General features: G+C 40.7%; 1 protein-coding gene across 6 annotated transcripts in view; it reads left to right on the forward strand.

The window, feature by feature from the left end:
• Positions 1 to 22,197, forward strand: part of LOC138735586 (probable phospholipid-transporting ATPase IIA) — a 144,203-nt gene that overhangs the window by 57,661 nt on the left and 64,345 nt on the right. For all 6 annotated transcript variants that reach the window (XM_069883600.1, XM_069883599.1, XM_069883602.1 and 3 more), the window contains exon 15: positions 18,549 to 18,710. In XM_069883600.1, coding sequence (XP_069739701.1) covers positions 18,549 to 18,710 — 162 coding nt within the window. The remainder of the gene's footprint in view (positions 1 to 18,548; positions 18,711 to 22,197) is intronic.

Raw genomic sequence — 22,197 nt, forward strand, 5'->3', positions numbered from 1 at the left:
TGATTTAGCTGCTAACAAAGAGGCTGAACTCTAGCTGGGCTTCGGATTGACGTCTCAGATCACTCTGTTCCTAAGAGGCTTGTCTGTTTATTGACCAGTTTCATTTATTTCAGTGCTCTTCTATCTCCTCCCCTTCCCCCATAAATTTGTTTTTCTTATACAGTCTTGAATTCTCTGCCAAATTAATTTCAAATTTCCTCTTAACCACATTTGGTTTGATTTTGGACTCAAATCCCTCTCTGGTGCTGGCATTCTATAATCTTGTCCAAACTCTGTTACTTTACTGGTGTTTATGAGTTAGTCTCTGTCTCCTTCCTTGATATTCTTCTCCTCCAATAATTTGCCCTTTTTTCATTAAAAGGCCAGTTCAATAAAGCCCTCTCCAAACCTGTGACACAGGCATTTGTTAAACTCTCTCTGTGTGTCTCAGCATCTGTTATCTGGCTTTTGTGATGAACTGTGGAACTGCTTTAAATTTTTAATACGGTCTTGTGATGTGTGGCAGTGGAAGGATCTGTTTAGTTCTGAAATCCATTCTTCAGACATTCTTACAGTTGCTCATTTTACATCCTGCTATGGATCATCCAGCAAGGCTATTTGGGTAGAATTGAGGAATGGCAGAGGAATGAATACATTAATGGGAGTGTATTATAGACCACCAAATGGTCTGAGGGAATTAGAGGAGCAAATTTGTAAGGAGATGATGTATGTGCATAATAAACATAAGGTGGTAGTTATGGGAGATATCAACTTCCCGAACATTGACTGGGCGCCCATACAGTAAGAGGGCTGGATGGGTTGGAATTTATCAAATGTGTTCAAGAAAGTTTCTTAAATCCATGCATAGAAGAACTGACTTGAAGAGTCCGTCCGTATTGGATCTTCCTATTAGGGAACGACATAGGTCGGGTGACAGAGGTTTGTATTGGGGGACACGCTGAGTCTAGTGATCACAGTACTATTAGTTTTAGATTAATAATGGAGAGAAGGAGAGGGCTGGGCCCACGGTTGAAATTCTTGATTGGAATAAGGCAAATTTTGAGGAGATGCGAAAGGATTTAGAGGGTGTGGATTGGGAGAATTTATTTTCAGGGAAGAAAAATGAAGGATATTCAGAGTCGGTCTGTCCCTGTAAGGATTAAAGGAAAGGCCAGAAACTAAAGGAAGCCTTGGTTTTCAAAGGATATTGAAAATTGTTTTTGGAGGAAGAGGGATGTATACAACTGGTATAGACAGCAGGGAATAGATGAGGTCCTTGAGGAATATAAGGAGTGTGTTTTAAAAAAAATCTTAAGAAAGAAATTAGAAAGGCTAAAGAAGATATGAAGCTGCTTTGGTGGACAAAGTAAAAATAAATCATAAAGGTTTCTACAGATACATTAAAAGTAAAAGAATAATGAGGGACAAAATTAGGCCCCTTGAGGTTCAGAGAAGTCAGAAGAGTCAGTGGAAATTTTAAAAGATTTTATTTCTTCAGTATTCACTAAGGAAAGGAATATTGATGCAGGTGAAGTAAGGAAATCTGGGAGTGAGGTCATGGAAAATACACAGATGAATGAGAAGGTAGTATTGGCTATTTTAAAAAGAATCCAGGTGGATAAATCTCTAGGTCTTGACAAGATATTCCCTAGGATCCTGAGGGATGTTGGTGAACAAATATTGGGGGCTCTGACAGAAATATTTAAAATGTCACTGGTCAAGGGAGATGTCGGAGTAGTGGAGGATATTTCAATCTTTTTTGCTCTTTCAAGAATTTGAAGTCAATGGTGGGTAAATTAATGAAAAGTGTTCTTAGAGATGGTGTGTACAATTATTTGGAAAGAAGGGGATTGATTAGGAGTAGTCAACATGGTTTTGTATGTGGGAGATCATGTTGAACAAACCTTGGTGTTTTTCGAGGAATTTACCAAGAGAGCTGACGAGGGGAAGGCTGAGGATGTTGTTTATGTGGACTTTAGTAAGGCCTTTGACGAGGTTCTGCATAAGAGGTTAGTTAGGAAGGTTTAATCATTAGATATTAATGATGAAGTAGTGAAATGGATTCAACATTGGTTGGATGGGAGATGCCAGAGAGTAGTGGTGGAAAATTGTTGAATTGGAGGCCAGTGACTAGTGGAGTGCCTCAGGGATTGGTATTGGGTCAATTGTTGTTTGGCATATATATTAATGATCTAAATGATAGGGTAGTAAATTGGGTTAGTAAGTATGCAGATGATACGAAGATTGGTGGTGTTATAGACGGTGAAGAAGGTTATCAAAGCTTGCAGTGGAATATAGGCCAGAAGAGTGGGCTGAAAGAAGGCAGATGGAGTTTAATACTGATAAATGCGAGGTGCTATATTTAGGCGAGCTCTCCACTGGCCACCGTGACAGAGGTGCACCAAAGAAAAGGTACAAGGACTGCCTAAAGAAATCTCTTGGTGCCTGCCACATTGACCACCGCCAGTGGGCTGATAACGCCTCAAACCGTGCATCTTGGCGCCTCACAGTTTGGCGGGCAGCAACCTCCTTTGAAGAAGACCGCAGAGCCCACCTCACTGACAAAAGGCAAAGGAGGAAAAACCCAACACCCAACCCCAACCAACCAATTTTCCCCTGCAACCGCTGCAATCGTGTCTGCCTGTCCCGCATCGGACTTGTCAGCCACAAATGAGCCTGCAGCTGACGTGGACTTTTTACCCCCTCCATAAATCTTCGTCCGCGAAGCCAAGCCAAAGAGAGAGACAAATCAGCAAAGATCATACACATTAAATGGTCGACAATTGAGGGGTGCAGTAGAACAAAGGGATTTAGAAATTCTGGTACATAATTCCCTGAAAGTGGAGTCACGTGTAGATAGGGAGGTGAAGAAAGCATTTGGTGTGTTGGCTTCATAAAACAGAGTATTGAGTACAGGATTTGGGATGTCACGTTGAAATGGTATAAGGCATTGGTGAAGCCAAATTTGGAATATTGTGTGCAGTTTTGGTCTCCAAATTATAGGAGGGATATAAACAGAATAGAGAGAGGGCAGAGGAGATTTACAAGAATGTTGTCTGGGTTTCAGGGTTTGAGTTCCAGAGGAAGGTTGGACAGGCTGGGACTTTATTCCCTGGAGCATAGAAAGTTGAGGGGTGATTTGATAGAGGTTTTTAAAATTATAAGGGGGATGGATAGAGTCAAGGTGGACAGGCTTTTTCCACTGAGAGTGGGGGAGATTCAAGCAAGAGAACATGTATTGAGAGTAAAAGGGGAAAGGTTTAGGGGAAACATGAGGGTGAATTTCTTCATGCAGAGGGTGGTGGGGGTGTGGAATGAACTCCCGGCAGTGGAGGTAGAAGCGAGATCGATATTAATACTTAAGGATAAGTTGGATAGGTATATGGACGGGAGAGATGTGGAGGGTTATGGGGTAAATTAGGTGGGAGAAGATGCTCAGCACGGACTAGTAGGGCCAAACTGGCCTGTTTCTGTGCTGTAAGTGGTTATATGGTTTAATAGTGATTTTGGATCTCTGCACTGTTTATATCTTCTCCCCATGACTTGTATGAGTTTTCGCCAGGTGTTCTAGTTTCCTCGTCCCCCTAAATGTGTGGGGTTGGAAGGCTAATGTGTGTAATCGGGCCGCGCCGATTTAGTGGTTTAGTAAAACCTTCTACATGCTGTATTGTTAAAATTAAAATTCAATTAAATAATTGTCAGAGAGAAGGCGGGAGAATTGAATAGAGTTCATAAGCTCATCAAGTCTTCACTAGCCACCTACCAGTCCGCATTTACATCCATTTTTAAAATTTTTTTTATTTTTCACACTCTGAACCATACTGACCAAAATACACATAAACATTTCCCTCTTGAATATACACAGTGTCATTTTCTCCCCTTTTTCCCCCTCCCTTCCCACCATCCTTCACCCCCCCCCCGCTCACTCACTCAACGTTCAACATGTCTGATACATTAAACCCATTAAACAATGTCATCACACAATGAAAATAAACAAGAAATTCGTGTCTTCTACTTTTACATACTGGGTCAGTTCATTTTGTCTTCTCCTTCTGTCATTTTAGACGGTGGAGGTCCGCGGTAGGACTTCTCTGTTGTATTCCATGTACGGTTCCCAAATTTGTTCGAATACTGTGATGTTATTTCTTAAATTATATATGTTATTTTTTCCAATGGAATATATTTATTCATTTCCATGTACCATTGCTATATTCTCAGGCTATCTTTTAATTTCCAGGTTGACATAATACATTTTTTTGCTACAGCTAAGGTTATCATAATAAATCTTTTTTGTGCTCCATCCAAATCGAGTCCAAGTTCTCTGGATCTCTGGATTTTTTGGTATGTTGCTTTTTGTGATTAATACCTGGTTTAGATCTTCCCAAAACCTTTCCACTTTCTCACATGCCCAAATTGCATGAATTGTTGTTCCCGTTTCCTTCTTACAGCGAAAACATCTTTCTGATACTGTTGGGTCCCATTTATTTAACTTTTGGGGCATGGTGTAACAAATTATATTATATCATGCGTAACCTTGTGTTTATTGTATTTCTCATAGTTCCGGAGCATAGCTTTTCCCATGTTTAATTCTTTATCTTTATGTTTAGATCTTGTTCCCATTTTTGTTTGGGTTCACAGCTTGTTTCCTCGTTCTCTTACTCTTGCAGTTTGATGTGCATGTTTGTTATATATCTTTTAATTATCATTGTGTCTGGGTGGCTGCGCTGGGTGGGTCACGTCTCCAGAATGGAGGACCATTGCCTTCCCAAGATCGTGTTATATGGCGAGCTCTCCACTGGCCACCGTGACAGAGGTGCACCAAAGAAAAGGTACAAGGACTGCCTAAAGAAATCTCTTGGTGCCTGCCACATTGACCACCGCCAGTGGGCTGATATCGCCTCAAACCGTGCATCTTGGCGCCTCACAGTTTGGCGGGCAGCAACCTCCTTTGAAGAAGACCGCAGAGCCCACCTCACTGACAAAAGGCATAGGAGGAAAAACCCAACACCCAACCCCAACCAACCAATTTTCCCCTGCAACCGCTGCAACTGTGTCTGCCAGTCCCGCATCGGACTTGTCAGCCACAAACGAGCCTGCAGCTGACGAGAACATTTACCCCCTCCATAAATCTTCGTCCGCGAAGCCAAGCCAAAGATCATTGTGTCTGTAATCACATATTCAAAATTTCTTCCTTCTGGTAACCTCAGCCTGCTTCCCAATTTGTCCTTCAAGTAGGTTTTCAGTTGGTGGTATGGAAACATTGTACCGTGAGTTATACCATATTTGTCCTTCATTTGTTCAAAAGATAATAATTTATTTCCTGAAAAACAATTTTCTATTCTTTTGATCCCTTTTCTCTCCCATTCTCTAAAGGAAAGGTTATCTAATGTGAAAGGGATTAGTTCATTTTGCGTCAATATTAGTTTTGATAGTTGATAATTTGTTTTATTCCTTTCTACATGAATCTTCTTCCAAATGTTGAGCAGATGGTGCAGTACTGGTGAATTCCTATGTTGCACCAGCTTTTCATCCCACTTATATAGTATATGTTCAGGTACCTTCTCCCCTATTTTATCTAGCTCTAATCTGGTCCAATCTGGGTTTTCCCTTGTTTGATAAAAATCTGATAGGTATCTTAATTGTGCTGCTCTATAATAATTCTTAAAGTTTGGTAGCTGTAAGCCCCCTTGTTTGTACCATTCTGTTAATTTATCTAGCGCTATCCTCGGTTTCCCCCCTTTCCATAAGAATTTCCTTATTATTTTCTTTAGCTCCTTGAAGAATTTCTCTGTTGGTAACAATTGAAATAGGTATTGTATCCTTGGGAAGATATTCATTTTAATACAATTTACCCTTCCTATCAGTGTTAGTGGTAAGTCTTTCCAATGTTCTGTGTTGTCTTGTAATTTCTTCATTAATGGCTGATAATTTAGTTTGTATAGATGGCCTAGATTATTATCTAGTTGTATACCTAGGTATCGAATTGCTTGTGTGTGCCATCTAAATGGTGATTCTTTCTTAAACTTTGTGAAATCCACATTATTCATTGGCATTGCTTCACTTTTATTTGCGTTGATCTTGTACCCCGATACTTCTCCATATTCCTTCAATTTCTTATGTCATTCTTTTATTGATATTTCTGGTTCTGTTAAATATACTATGACGTCATCTGCAAATATACTGATTTTATATTCCTCCTCTTTTATTTTTATCCCTCTTATTTTATTTTTTGTACTTATCAGTTCTGCCAATGGTTCTGTAGCTAACGCGAACAGTGAGGGAGATAGTGGACATCCCTGCCTAGTGGACCTGCTTAATTTAAATTGGTTTGATATATATCCATTTACTGTCACCTTTGCCAATGGTCCCTTATATAATGCTTTAATCCAATTAATATATTTCTCTGGTAGGTTGAACCTCTGTAGTACTTTGAATAAATAATTCCATTCTACTCTGTCAAAGGCTTTCTCTGCATCTAAGGCAACCGCCACTGTTGGCGTCTTGTTTTCTTGTACTGCATGGATTAAGTTAATGAACTTATAGATATTGTCCGTTTTTTGTCTTTTCTTAATAAATCCAGTTTGATCTAGTTTTACTATTTTTGGTACACAGTCGGCCAATCTGTTTGCTAATAATTTAGCTATTATCTTATAATCTGTGTTAAGTAGAGATATTGGTCTATACGATGCTGATGTTAGTGGATCTTTCCCCGTCTTTGGTATTACTGTAATTATTGCTGTTTTGCATGAATCTGGCATGTTTGTGTTTCTTCATTCTGGTTCATACTTCCAGGAGAGGAGGTATTAATAAGTCTTTAAATGTTTCATAGAATTCTATTGGGACTCCATCCTCTCCCGGCATTTTATTGTTCAGTAGTTTCTTTAATATATCCTGTATTTCCTCTATTTCAAATGGTTTTATTAATTTATTTTGCTCCTCTTGCAATTTCAGCTAGAAACTCATCTATTTTATCTTCTTTCTCTTTGTTCTCAGTTCGATATAGTTGCTCGGAGAATTCCTTGAAGTTTTCATTAATCTCCGATGGGTTATATGAAATTTGTTTGTCCTTTTCCCTTGATGCCAATACCGTTCTTTTAGTTTTTCTGTCGTAAGCTGCCAAGCTAGTATTTTATGCATTTTTTCTCCTAGCTTTAGTTTTTGTCTTCATTATGTTCTTCTCCTCCTTGTATGTTTGTGTGTTTCATATTTTATTTTTTTGTCCACCAATTCTCTTCTTTTTGTTGTATCTTCCCTTATTGCTAATTCTTTTTCTGTACTTGCTATTTCCCTTTCCAGCTGTTCTATTTCCCGATTGTAGTCCTTCTTCATCTTAGTTACATAACTTATTATCTGCCCTCTGATGAACGCTTTCATTGCATCCCATAGAATAAACTTATCTTTCACTGATTCCGTATTTATTTCAAAGTACATTTTAATTTGTCGCTCAATAAATTCTCTAAAATCCTGTCTTTTAAGTAGCATGGAGTTTAATCTCCATCAATGTTCTCGGTGGGATGTCCTCCAGCTCTATTGCTAATAACAGGGGTGAGTGATCCGATAACAATCTAGCTTTATATTCCATTTTTCTAACTCTCCCTTGGATGTGGGCTGACAACAGGAACAGGTCTATCCTTGAGTATGTTTTATGTCTACCCGAATAATATGAGTATTCCTTCTCCTTTGAATGTTGTCTCCTCCATATATCCAAAAGTTGCTTTTCCTGCATCGATTTAACCATAAATTTGGTTACTTTGTTCTTTCTGCTAGTCTTTTTTCCAGTTTTGTCTATGAGTCCAAATTAAGGTTAAAGTCCCCTCCTATCAGTATATTCCCCTGCGTATCTGCAATCTTCAAAAAGATATCTTGAATAAATTTTTGATCCTCTTCATTAGCAAATTCCAAAATTCCAAAATTCTGAATATATCTGACACTTTTTCATTACATACCTCCCTGCTGGATCTATTATTTCCTCCTCTATTTTGATTGGTACATTTTTATTGATTAATAAAGCTACTCCTCTGGCTTTTGAATTATATGATGCTGCCGTTATGTGCCCCACCCAGTCTCTCCTTAATGTCTTGTGTTCCACTTCCATTTGATGTGTTTCCTGCACAAATGCTATATCAATTTTTTCTTTCTTCATTAAGTTTAACAGCCTCTTCCTTTTGATTTAGTTATGTATTCCGTTAATATTTATAGTCATATAGTTCAACATGACCATTTCATACTTTGTTTACCTCTCATTTCTGCTTCCTCATCACCACCTTTCCTCCTTATCCATTTTTGTTTTTTTTTTTGAACATACTGTAAGACAACACTTCTAAAACATCAAATATTTCCACTATTCCCACATCTCAAAATTCCCTTAACCCCCCAAATCCCCCCCCCCACCCCTCCCTTGTCCCTTGTCCCCTGCCGGCAACCACATCTCCCCTCTCCATTTGGATTGCGAACCCGCTTGCAAGCGTCAACTGATTTCGCAGTGACTTGTTATTCTCTCCCACCAGCCCCCTCCAGAAAAGACTTTTATCTTCACATATAACAAAGCTCACCCTCTTAATTCCCCCCTTACTTCCTTTCTTCCCTTTTTCCCCTTCTTAGTTCTTACTTATACATTATTTTTCTTCTTTATATGAAGTTTGTCGTCATTCTTGTTTTTGTTACATCTCTTCATCTCTCTGTCTGTTTTGCAAGCGTTCTGCAAATTCTCGTGCTTTCTCTGGATCCGAGAACAGACTGCTTTGCTGCACCGTGATAACTATTTTAAGCACCGCTGAATATCTTAACATAAATTTATAGCCTTTATTCCATAGGATCAATTTTGCTGCGTTAAACTCCTTCCTCTTCTTCAGGAGCTCAAAACTTATGTCTGGGTAGAAAAATATTTTTTGACCTTTGTATTCCAGTGGCTTTTTGCCTTCTCTCATTTTTTTCATTGCCTTCTCCAATGTATTTTCTCTTGTTGAATATCTCAGGAATTTTACTAGAATGGATCTTGGTTTTTGTTGTGGCTGTGGTTTTGGGGCTAATGTTCTGTGTGCCCTTTCTATTTCCATTCCTTCCTGTATTTCTGCCATTCCTAGGACCCTGGGGATCCATTCTTTTATAAATTCTTTTATATCTTTGCCTTCTTCATCTTCCTTAAGGCTCACTATCTTTATATTGTTTCTCCTATTATAGTTTTCCATTATATCCATCTTCTGAGCTAACAACTCCTGTGATTCTTTAACTTTTTTATCAGATTCTTCCAATTTCCTTTTTAAGTCATTCACTTCCATTTCTATGGCTGTTTCTCGTTCTTCCACCTTGTCTACTCTTTTCCCTATTTCTGTCATGACCATCTCTAATCCACTCACTTTTTCTTCTGTACCTTTTATTCTTCTTTTTATTTCACTAAATTCTCGTGTCAGCCATTCTTTTACTGCTTCCATATGTTCTTGAAAATTTTTTTTATCCATGTACTGTCCATTCCCTTCATCTTCCATTTCTCGGTGCAGAGCTTGATGCTCTCCCTCCTCTTCCCCTGTGTCCACTCCAGGACCTGTATCCTCTACCTTCTTCCTTGTATCTGTGTCTCTTCTGACTTTCTTGTTGGGCTGTTTATCTCATTTTGCTGGGTATTTTTTTATTTATTAATGGTGTCTTGATGTTGGTCCTCTTCCTCTGGGCTGGTCATCTGCTGAGTCTCTGATTTCCTTTTTTCATTCTCCTCCCTCCTGTTCCCGTTATTTTCAATATCTTCCTGCTGGGAGCCCTGCTGTCGGGTCTTTCTCAGCTGTTCAAGCTGCTCACAGCTGGTCCCCCCTCCTGTCGGTGTTGTCTTTGTCATGTGCGTTGCGCACCTCTGTTTAGCTCTGTGAGCCATCCTTATAGTCCTGTGTTCGGTGGGTTGTGACCCTTCGGGGTTTCCACTGACCTCAGGGAGTGGGCTCCTCTTTCCACGGAGGGTCCCTGCTTCTTCTTACAGGTAAGGCCTTCACCTTTCTCTTCCGACGTCTTTCCTTCTTCTTTCCGTTGTTTTTGGCTTTTCTTTCTTTGGTGCCATTTCCTCCACACCTTTATTTTTTATTTGTTGTGGTTTGTGTGTCTGTGGCTTTGCTTTTCTTTACTTTTTTCCTTTTTTGGAGAGGACTGGTATTCTCCTACCGGCCACTACTCCATCATGCGACTCCTCGGTGGAGCAGATCCTTGATGATCACTGCTGCTCTCCGAAGGTAGTGTTCCCTGTACATGTTCTTGATGGTGGAGAGGGTTTTACCTGCAATGTCTTGGGCTGTGTCCACGACCTTTTGGAGGGCTTTATGCTCAGAGCTATTGGTGTCCCCAGATGGTGATGCAGCCATTCAGCACATTTTCCACCACACATCTGTAGAAATCTGCCAGGGTTTCTGATGTCATAACAAACTTCTGAGGAAGTAGAGGTGCTGACGTGCTTTATTCACTATGCCATTAATGTATTGGGTCCTGACCTCTGGTGCAGTTGTGTGATGTACATTCTCCCTGGGACCTCGTGTGTTTCCAGCAACATCCCACAGATGTATAGGATGTGGGTTATTTGTCCACCGTAAAATCATCTTAGTTTGCAGTTGAGAGAGAGAGAATTTCAGTTGATGAGAATGTGGGGAAATAAAAAATGGAGTTAATGATGAATCAGTTTAAATGTTGAAAAGAGTAAATCAAAAAATTTGCAGACACAGAGGTTGAAATTTAAAAAAAACACACCATGCTGGAGAAACTCAGCAGGTCAAAAAGTGTCCTTATGTAGCAAAGGCAGTGATACAGAACTGACGTTTCCAGTTTGAGCCCTTCATCAAAGAATGAGAAACTGCCAACAGGCATCCGAACAAAAGAGTCAGGTGAGGGGGAGGCAGATGATAGATGGAGAATGGGTGGAGGAACTGGAAAGACAGGAAACGGGGGAGGGGTTAGAAAAGATGATCAGGTTTAGTGTTTAATGTTCATGCCATCTGACTGGAGAGGGCCCAGACAGAAAATAAGGTGCTGTTCTTCCAGTCTGCGGGTGGTCTGGGTGGGATTATACACCAGGCCATGGACAGACATGTGAGTGTATGAGTGTGAACAGGAATTGAAACGGTTGGCCACTGGGAGGTCACTGTGGTTGCGAATAGAGCGGAGGTGCTAAGTGAAACGATTTCCCAGTTTGCGACTGGTCTCAAATGAGTTGCTGATGTTAGGCTCAAGCTTTGTGGGCTGAAGAGCCTGTTCCTATGCTCATGTCTCCATTACTCAATCAGTGAAGGCAGAAATCGAAACCGTACTCCAGGGCTTAAAATCGTGTTGACTATTTAGCTTTATTGGACTTAACTGACTATAGTAGGAGAGTGAAGATCTTGGTGCCAACCACACTCCTGCTTTTAAACAGGAACAACTGTTTCAACTCAGCCTTGGTTTGGCATAAATGTCACTGAGGTTCCAAAGGAGCTTCTGCTTCTGAATCCAGTTCCTGGGGATTGAGGATTCTTGGATACACTGTTGCCTCCATTTCTTTCCCCACTCCTTTCCCCAACCCCACTCAAGTGTAAGAGTCAGGCTTTTATCATGGGCTTCTGGTGATTTTAAAGGTGGCAATCATCTTGTGATTAGATTATTCATTGGCGGAAGGTTTTGGATGAGGTTTGCTCATTGAGAATAGTAAAGGAATATGATGGAGCACAAAGGGATTTATGGCTGCCATGAGCAATGAATCAACTTTGTACTTTACTGAAACACGTCATTTTAATGCCATTTTCTCTCACTTGATCAAACATTGTTGCACAACATCAATGATACTAAGCAGTCAGACTAGAAAAGTGATCCCAGGCAGCTGGGTAATAGTTCTACAATGTGGAATAGATTAAATATTGTCTAAGGTTCTAGCTTTTGATTTTTTTTTTACCTTGTGACTCCTGCTTGACTCATGACTCAGACTTCTTTCGTATCTATGTAACTCAGCCTTGGTTTGGCATAAATGTCACTGAGGTTCCAAAGGAGCTTCTGCTTCTGAATCCAGTTCCTGGGGATTGAGGATTCTTGGATACACAGTTACCTCCATTTCTTTCCCCATCCCCACTCATTCCCTTCATCACCATCTGACCCTGTACTGAAAGCAGCATTCCTTATGCATTGGTTAGTATTTGCATTGTGAAGAGATAAAATTATCATTTTTATTTTGGGCCATCTGGCATAATGAAAATGCAAAAATGAAATTCTATCATTAGTTTTGTTTTAAGAAAATTAAATTAAATCCAAAGGTCTCCAGTGAAATTACTAAAGGAGTAATTCATGTGCCTGCTGAACTCTAGTCAGCAATTGAAATTCATGTTTCGTCGTTTAGTTTGGAACCAGTAGCCTGTCTGGCATGGAAATACAGGCCCTGATGTTGCAAGTATATCCCCCTCTGTTAAGATATAAATCAATGCAGGAAAGAGTATGTCAACTCAGAACGACAAGAAGAGCTAGTTCACATTCCAGGACAGAGCAGGAATGATGAATAGAGAGGCTGCTTTTCTCTTGTGTTTAACCATCCAGAAGTGTCAAAGGTCAGGAATATAATATCTCCCCAGTGTTCCAGCTAAATTACAGTGAAATCATAATAATGTCATTCCTGCTTGAAGCTAACTTGCATTTAGCAAGAGAGCTTCCATACTGTGATTTCAGTGATAGATGACAAGGCAGGAAGGAGTTGTATAAGTGACCCAGGAAGTCAAAGGTCAGGAACTGGATCGTAAAAGGTCATTAAATGTTCAGTGCCTTTTCAAATCTTTGGCACCACTGGGTCAAAGGTGAGAGACTGGTTTGATCTTATAGGATAATTTAATGGCAGAAAACAACCATTTTCTATATTGGGAAAACTGGTAACAAAAAGATTCCAGATTAGTGTAGGAAAATGTGATTAGAGGATTGTGCACATCGTCGACATCTTTATGGTTTTATTTAACATCATTTATAAAGAATGTAAATGCCCAAAAGGGATTTAAAAATACTTTCAATTCAATAAATTTTTATCCTAGGGTATTGAGACATTTTATTTTTCTCCCCCATTCTGTAATAACTGCTATACACACTCTCAAAGTGCCAGGGACAACCAAAATCTTACATTCCGAAGCAGGACTTGAAGGGTAAGCCCAAGGAACTTTTGCCAATTTTCATTTTTTCTCTTCAATGGAGTTAAACAGGAAAATCTGCAGAAGCCGAGACTGTCGTGCAAAACACAAAAGTGATGGCGAAGCTCAGCTGGTCATGGAGCATCGATAGGATGTAAAGGGTTGCTGAGCCCTTCATCAAGGTATAAGCAAAAATTGGGAAGGCATCTGCACAAAAAGGTGGGGGGGAGGAAGGGGCTGAGAAATGATAGGGGGAAGGTGTAGCTCTGAATGGAGAGGGAAGGGGCAGGAGCTGGAGGAAAGGAGACGGGTAGGGAAAGAGAGCATCTCAGGGGAGGGGTTTAACAATTTGAGGTTGATATGAATTTGAGGTTGATATGAATATCAGGTGCTGTTCCTCCAATTTGCAGATGGCCTCATGCATATGGTCAGATCTGTTGGTGAGGGAATGATGTGTGGAATTAAAAGGGTTGGCATCTGGGAAGTCCCTGTTATTGCAGCAGACAGATTGAAGGTTCTCAACGAAACAGCCTCCCAGTCTGCATCTAGTCTCTCCAATGCAGAGAAGGCCACAATGAGAGCATCAGATATAGTTGGGGGGTTCCTGTAGATGTTTCATCTCGTATTCGTATGTGAGAGTTCTTGGACAACATGTGGATGAAGGAAAAGTTTCTTTATTTTAAAGTTGTTGTAAACAGGGCCATAAGGCTGCAAGTCTCCATTACAGATCTTGCATACTGTGTGACAGCCCGCCTGCTGGCAGTCAAGTCCAATCAAACAGTAAGGCATTACTAGTTGCATCACTATCATTACAGTAGATTCATGAATTAGATGTTGCTTCACTTGGAAGGACTGTTTGATGCCCCAAATGGCAGTGAGGGAGGAGCTGAGAAGATTAGGGGAAGGGGTTTGCTGTCTGAATGGGAAGGAAAGGAGGTACAGAGCTGGAGGAAAAGAAACCGAGGAATAGGGAAAGAGAGAGACTTGGGGAAGGGTTTTAACAGAAACTGGAGAAGTCATTGATAATGCTGTCTGGTTGGAGAATGTCCAAATGGAATATTAAGTGTTGATTCTCCAATTTGTGGGTATTCTCAGCCTGACAGTGCAAGAGGCCATAGATAGGCATGTTGGTATGTGGAATTAAAATGGTTGGCCATTTTCTCTCTTTTACCTTCCCACATATGTAGTATCCACCCATGGCCTGTAAGTCTGTGCTCTTCCCACTGCCCCTTTCTCCTCTCCTCTCTTCTCCTCTTCCCCCCCCCCCCCCCCCCCCCCCCCCCACCACCCACCCACACCGTTTTATTCAGGCACTTGCCTGCTTTTTGTTCAAACCTTGACGAAGGGCCCAGGCCAGAAGATACTAAAACTGGTATGCTTACTTAAATATTCTGATTTGTTGGTAAAGGTGTAGATGCTAGGTGACCTGCTGAATTTGTCCAGCAATTTTGTGCATTGCACTATTTTCTCTCCTGGTGTGCGAGTACCTAGAATTTGAAGAGTAATTGCTGTCCAAATCAAGGGCCGATGGAACTCTGCCCATCTAGGAAGGAACATTATTGCCATATTTGGAAAAATTAAGGAAATGTGCTTTTTAAAATAATGTATTTCTCACTAATATTCTCTGTTGTTCCTTCCAATTCCTCTGAGAGTGTTATCTTCCTCTCTGTTGACGTAGGAAGTATCTCAGAAAGATGTAATTCATAGACCGGTCACAGCCCTGAGTCATACCTTTAATGTGCAGAAATTCATGGCCATAGGTGAATCGGTTTCTTTAATATGATTGCTTCAATGTCACTAGATTGTATCTAGGAGGAAGACCACAACACATTTCTGCACCCTCCAGTGATCTGGGGGCTGAGCTGACAGCACTAAACAGGGCCCTCTGTAATGTTTGGGACAAAAACATTTTGTTCCTTTATTTGCCCTTGTGCTCCACAGTTTTTAGCTTGTATCGAACAATTCACATGTAATTAAAGTGCACATTCTAGATTTTATTCAAGGTTATTTGTGTCCAATTAGGTCTGACCACATGGAAATTACAGCACTTTTTAAATGTAGTCCCCTTATTTCAGGGCATCATAATGTTTGGGACGTTTTCTTCACAGATGTTTGTAATTGCTTCATTGGTGAAGGAATAAGGGAGCTAGGCTTGATTCTAAGCTTTGGAGTCTGTAGTTGCCATTTTTCAACGTGAAGACCAGAGTGTACCAGTGAAAGTCAAAGAAGCCAATTATAAAGCTGAAAAACAGGAATAAAACAGTAAAAGACATTGCCCAAATCTTACAACATCAAGAAAGAGCAAACTGGTGAACTCAGTAATGGCAAAGAGATTGGTAAAGGAAGACTCCACTACTGATGACGGAAAAAAAATCTCCAAACTTATGTCCAACAGATCAGAAACACTCTTCAGGAGGCAGGTGTGGATATGTCTATGACGACTGTCTACAGAAGACTTCATGAACAGAAATACAGAGGCTATACTGCAAGTTGCAAACCATGAGTTCGCCACAGAAAGGATGGCCCGATTACAGTTTGCAAGAAGTATTTAAAGAAGCCTGTAGAATTCTGGAAAAAGGTTTTGTGGACAGATGAGACCAAGATTAACATGTATCAGAGTGATGGCAAGAGCAAAGAGTGGAGGCATAAAGGAAATCTCCAAGATCCAAAGCATCCCATCTTTGCCATGGTTTGCATCTTGCAGTGTCGCTTCTGTATTTCTGTTCATGGTCTTCTGTAGACAATGTCATTGACACGTCCACACCTGCCTCCTGAAGAGTGTTTCTGATCTGTCGGACATAAGTTTAGGGATTTTTATTCGTTATGATGAGAATTCTTCCGACATCAGCAGTGGAGTCTTCCTTGGAATTACTGAGCTCACCAGTTCGCTCTTTCTTCTTAATGTTCCAAACTGTTGATTTTGGTATCCTAAGGTTTGAGCAATGTTTCTTACTGTTTTATGCTTAACTTTCATTGGCACGACTCTGGTCCTCGTGTTGAAAAATAGTAATTAGTCTCCATAGCTTTGAAGCAAGCCCACCTCTCTCGAACCTGCACCAATGAAGCAATTAAACACAAACTCACAAACACCTGTGAAGTCAAATGTCTCAAACCTTATGGTGCCCTGAAATGAGGGCACCAAATGTATAAAAAGTGCTGTAATTTCTACATGGTCAAACCAAAATGTGTATAAGAAACCTTGAATAAAATCTGGAATGTGCACTTTAATTACATGTGAATGATTTGATTACAAACTTAAAACTGTGGAGCCCAGTGGCAAATAAAGGAAAAAAGTGTTTTATTATGGAGGGCCCAGTCAATTACCCCAGGGCATATCTCAGTAACCAACCAGATAGACTAATTCTGGCCTCGTATGTAGAAAAGCCTGTGACTTGCACAGTGATCCTTCAAGGTTCATGCTCACTGGATGATATAGAAGATATAGCATTGTAAACCACTTCTGAAAATTTGATCCATTTGTACCAGGGGTGTAGGTTAATTGGGTGTAAATTGGGTGGCACTGACTCGTGGGCCGAAATGACCTCTTTCTGTGGTGTATGTCTAAAGATAACTTTTTAACTTTATCAATGGAACCAAACTTCATGACTAGGATATATCCACCACACTGGCACTTGGATCCTGAACTATCCTGACAAAGTACGTGCGCGTATTTATATATGGAAGCACACAACTTGTGTAACGACCCTTTGACATCATAAACTAAGAAGCAGATTATAACGGGCCTGCTTTCAGTTGCCAAAGCTTCTATGGTGACCCTTATTGCAAGTTGGAAGTGCGTTACCTACTGCTTCCATGCTGTCAAAATGAGCTCCCTCTGAGATGGGAGTTTGTTTATTGGCTGTGGCTGTTTTTCACTTTGCCAGTGATTCTTATCCATCCCGAATTACCCCCAAAAACCGCAGAAGTCAGACTGGATTAGGCTGGCAGATTCCCTCCTTAAATAGGTCACTCATTGCTTGCTTTAGACCGACTTTACTCTGAGCTTTAAAACTGGTTGTTGTCTTAGTAAAGATAACTTTACTTCAAAATATCTCTTGTCCCGTGGAGGTGGGATGGGTAGCAGTGGCGTTAACGCTTCCAGAACATATCTGTAGGAGGTTCCTTTCACAAATGAAATTGTCAAAAGTGATGACCTTCCTTGGTGGGGGGTCGGGGGGGGGGGGGTCACAGCTCACAACATGACAAGAAAGAGGAGCAGAAGTAGGCCCATTGAGTCTGCTTCATTATTCTAATCATGAGTTATTGCCCACGACCACAATATTTATCCTTCTCTCAGGGAATACAGTTTTAATTATATTTCACTGGACACAAACTAATGCCAATCTGCTGTGGGGACATCCCTGAAAGAAGCTAAATGTTTCTGTACAGCTGCATCAACTCTCCACAGGTGCAGTGTTTCCTCAAGCTCTGCGTTCCATCCGTCTCTTCATGGGCTCTGCGTTCCACCCGTCTCTTCATGGGCTCTGCGTTCCACCCGTCTCTTCATGGGCTCTGCGTTCCACCCGTCTCTTCATGGGCTCTGCGTTCCACCCGTCTCTTCATGGGCTCTGCGTTCCACCCGTCTCTTCATGGGCTCTGCGTTCCACCCGTCTCTTCATGGGCTCTGCGTTCCACCCGTCTCTTCATGGGCTCTGCGTTCCACCCGTCTCTTCATGGGCTCTGCGTTCCACCCGTCTCTTCATGGGCTCTGCGTTCCACCCGTCTCTTCATGGGCTCTGCGTTCCATCCGTCTCTTCATGGGCTCTGCGTTCCATCCGTCTCTTCATGGGCTCTGCGTTTAACGTGATGAAGCACATTAATTTGATACTCAGGATTCTCCAAAGTAGTTCTGAATTGCTCCACGTGGTCAAATAAGCTCCCATCAATCACTGGGCATTTGTCAACAAGGAAAAACTATCATTTTTCAATGCTTAGTTTTCTTTCAATCATGTTGATGAATTATCTAAAGGCTGTCTTTGAAGGGACAAGCAATTTTGCCACTTTTGAACTGACAAAGGTTTGTCTTATCTGGTTCTTTGAAAGTAAAGGCTGCACGTTACTCCTGTGGGTAATGCCATTGGTTCATCTCCCTCAAAACACCAGCTTAGTAGGATTGTAATACGGATTGCCTGTGCTAGGTATTTGGATCAATCAGGGGAATCCTGCAGTACCCTGGTATATTAATGAATATATTTGTTACTAAATTTTTCAGTGCGAGTATGTCGCCTCCAACATTGGTAGCACATCATTAGCTGCAGCCCAAATTAAAGGAGAAATGTTTGCAGCCCTTGATTGGGGATAATCCTCAAGGCCAATGCCATTTACCACTTTATTAACAGTACTGTAAACATTTTGCTAAATATATATGTCCATTTGGCAACAAAATCCTGCCAAAAGCATTATAGCCATTGCCATAACTTCTCCCACACATGCTTGTAACCAGTTTCTATCCCTTGTGCATTTCAGGTGTCTCTGGTGCAGTGGACGGAGTGTGTGGGCCTGACTCTGGTGGGCAGGGACCAATCTTCCATGCAGCTTCGGACACCAGGAGGACAAATCCTGAACTTCACTATCCTGCAGGTGTTCCCATTTACCTACGAGAGCAAACGGATGGGAGTCATTGTCAAAGTAAGTGCTAAAATTAATGGTTATCCATCAAGTGCAATGATCTGGGTTCATTCTTTATCCATTAATTTATATTAATGGTTATCCATCAAGTGCAATGATCTGGGTTCATTCTTTATCCATTAATTTACATTTATTATCCTCCGTGAAGGTCATGACCATCAGGTTGGGCTCCCATCCTTCATTAGTGTAATCGGTTTCTCAAAATGATGAAACGTGGCTGTTAATCTGATCCTAATCTGGAAGGGTGGAAGCAAATGCTGGAGATGCAGCCTGGTCTGGTTCCTAAAGTAGTAAATGACAGGACCTTTGGTTGGCAGGCAGGATTGTTCTGTCCATGCTTACTGTGACTAAATTCTTGGCGCTGCACCAGAATTAAACTTCATCTTGGTTTGATGTGAGGTAGATCTATGACATCCACTCATCCTGGCTGCCATCACCTTCGTGCCTTGCTCTCTACACTGTGGGCTCTGTTCCCTCTCCATAATCTCTTGTTGCCTCCCTTCTCCCCAAAGGTGCCACCTCATTTTCATGATGTGCCTTCCTGTTTTTGTTGACCCACTGGTGATTGATGGTGGTTGGAGAGTTATTCCCTTTGTGATACCTGCCAATCAGCATTGACCATTGTGCAACAAGAGTGGCTGAATGGCTCCAAGCAGGCATGATGAAGGGCTCTTAATGTGAAATGGACATGGTGCCTTGAGCAACAGTAAATCTCATTTGGAATCTGGATTTGGAAAGAGCTGCCGACTGAACGTGCGAGCATTGAGGTGGTCTGGGGAGCCTTTGGTATGAAGTGCCCTTTGGAATTTGGGAGATTGTGAGAAAAGTGTTGTTCTCCTCCAGAGTCAGGACTGGATCCTGATAGTCAACACTGTCCTAACCAAATAGGGGTGGTGGTTACATATTCCACTGGATTCGCTGGTATCTCACTCAAGTGCCATTATTAACTGGTATGAAAAGAACATTACCAGCAGATTGTTGGAATTGAATGTAAATAGAAAATATGGAAATGTTGAGCAGGATAAATTCTGTGAAGTGAAATATAGAGTTAAACTTTAGGTCTTAAGAAGGGTCAAAGAACGTGAAATATTTACTCTGTTTATGTCAGAGAAATGTACAGTCTGTTTCCAGCATGTTTAAACACCCATATATTGAATGTGGGAGAGTCACTGAGCTATTTGATTGCAGAAGATGTTGCAATATTGGTGATCTTGCCTACATTTTTCATTGAGATAACCATCCAACCAGGACTCCTGATAGAAAATACTCAAGTAATTTATATTTCTCCTTGATTGGAACACCAGCATTCGTAGGTTGAGATTAGATAATTGAAGACAATCTGAAGTATAAAATGCCACATGTTCCAGCTCTTCACGCAGAATAGCTCACTGAATAAATTCACTGAATTGTGTCGTGCTTTAGCTTGCCTTTTTCAGGCATTTTGTTTTGTCCTAATATTTAAAAAAAAATAGTTAATGGTATCACACATATCAGGGCAAACCAGAGAATGTTTGAAAACTCCTGCTAGTTGAGCCAAAGATTGTAACTTGTGTACAATAGGATATCTTCTCTGCAAAGGTAAATTTACAATGTTCGTCATTTTCCCTGACAATATAAATATTTTTAGCTGCCATTTCCTGCACTGCTTTGTGGTAGGACACATTAAAATTGATCTACTTAATCTGTGGAATTCTTCTCTGAACACAAATTGCCTTTTGCTTTCTATAATTTCACCAACACTGGATAAATTCTGATTTCAACTTGTCCTTGGAACTCTGTTATTTAATTTTAGTTAATATTTCAGCCAATTGGTACCTGACTTTTAGAGTTGGTTTCAAACAAAGTAAGCAAAATTACAAATATATGTATTATTTTAGGGAAGGACATCATTTATCATTGCCTGGTGACTTAGAGCATGCGATTGTGATAAATGAATCTGAAGTGTATAAATAAGCGATTAGTTCTTTTCACATTTGATGATTATCACATTGCTTTTTGAGAGACCAGCTGTGTACACTTTGCCTGCAATATATTCTATAGTAAAATAGGGACCATATTTTCAAAGTGCCTCTGGTTGTAAAAAGCCATGAGACGATGAAGGCTTTGACATAATTTTTTAAAAAATTATTTTTATTCTGTGAATTCCCAAATATTGGTAGAAATCGGGATCTGTGGCAAGATGCAATTGTACACCAGAGCGACTGTCTGCAGACCAAGGATGCACGTAGCTGCTCAAGCCAAGTATCTCATTCCACAAAATGGTGGACCATTTCTTGAGATGTTACCAAAATATAGAGCAGGTACCATTTCCTTGCATTGAAAAGAATTCTCTGCATTTCAAAAGTAAAACTCCTGCCTTGAATCAGAACTGAGATACCTGTGCTCACCCAGAGGAAGCATGCAACCCATGTGGTTTGATTTAAAATATTTTCAGGAAAGTGCTCCAATGAAAGCCTAACCCATGTTAACTAATTACTCATGATGGAAGGCTTTGACACTCTCGGCTACCCAGAGCAGATTCGGTCTGTACACTGACATGCACCTGTTAGGCGCCATGTCCAGAACAGTCACTCACTAGTTTTGTGCTAATTTTTGGTACTGGCAAATTGAACATTATGGTTCATCATCAGTAATGTTCAGAGCACATGGCCAGAATAATGAGACACAAAACCATGAAACGTCTCAATCTTCAAAGTCTACTTTCCAAAATTAGGGTGATCTCTGAACCTTGCTCAGGTCTACCTTTCGATATATTAAAGGTCCAAAAATTGAACTGGCAGAGAAACCTGACTGTTGCAAGAAGAAAATTAATTGTCTCAGTAAAGGCAATTGCGAGAGTAACTGGCAGTAGTAAATCTCCCGGAGTCTGATCACTTTGAACATGGATGCCAGAGATCTGTCATCATTGCTGCACTGCTCCCGTCTTCTGTTGACAATGCCAACGACCTGCTATTTACATCCATTGAGCAAACACTGAACGCCATCGTCTTATTTCCTCTGCTTCCTTGTGTGCAATCTTTCTCCTTGTCTGCTTTGTACACAGTGAGGCAATATTTTGGGCAAACAGCAGGGATCATTTGCAAAGTTTTGTTGTCTTGTTGAGCTTGGCTGGGGAAATGGCTAATGTCCATCAGTTGCTGACACTAAGCTCAGCATTTATAAATAGTGGCTGCTTCTCGCATGACAGGAAGTCCTGTTGTTATAATCAGAAACAATGTTAGCCAGCGGCTTAATCAATGCATTATATTTCTGCTTGATTCATGAGTGGTTCTTCAGGGCACCCAATTTAATTAAACATCAATCAGTAATTTTCATGTACTTTCTCCACAAAAATATTGATTTTAAAAGAATGTATTTAACTGAACAAAGTTATGAATGTTACAAATGTTACTTCATTTCTGTATTTAAAGACAGCCAACAGCAGTTTGCTGTCACAGAGCTTTAACCCCCTCCCCTGATGTGAGTGATTTGTAGCAGGGCTAGTTTA

Source organism: Narcine bancroftii, chromosome 6 (genome assembly GCF_036971445.1).
Source record: "Narcine bancroftii isolate sNarBan1 chromosome 6, sNarBan1.hap1, whole genome shotgun sequence".
Lineage (NCBI taxonomy): Eukaryota > Metazoa > Chordata > Chondrichthyes > Torpediniformes > Narcinidae > Narcine > Narcine bancroftii.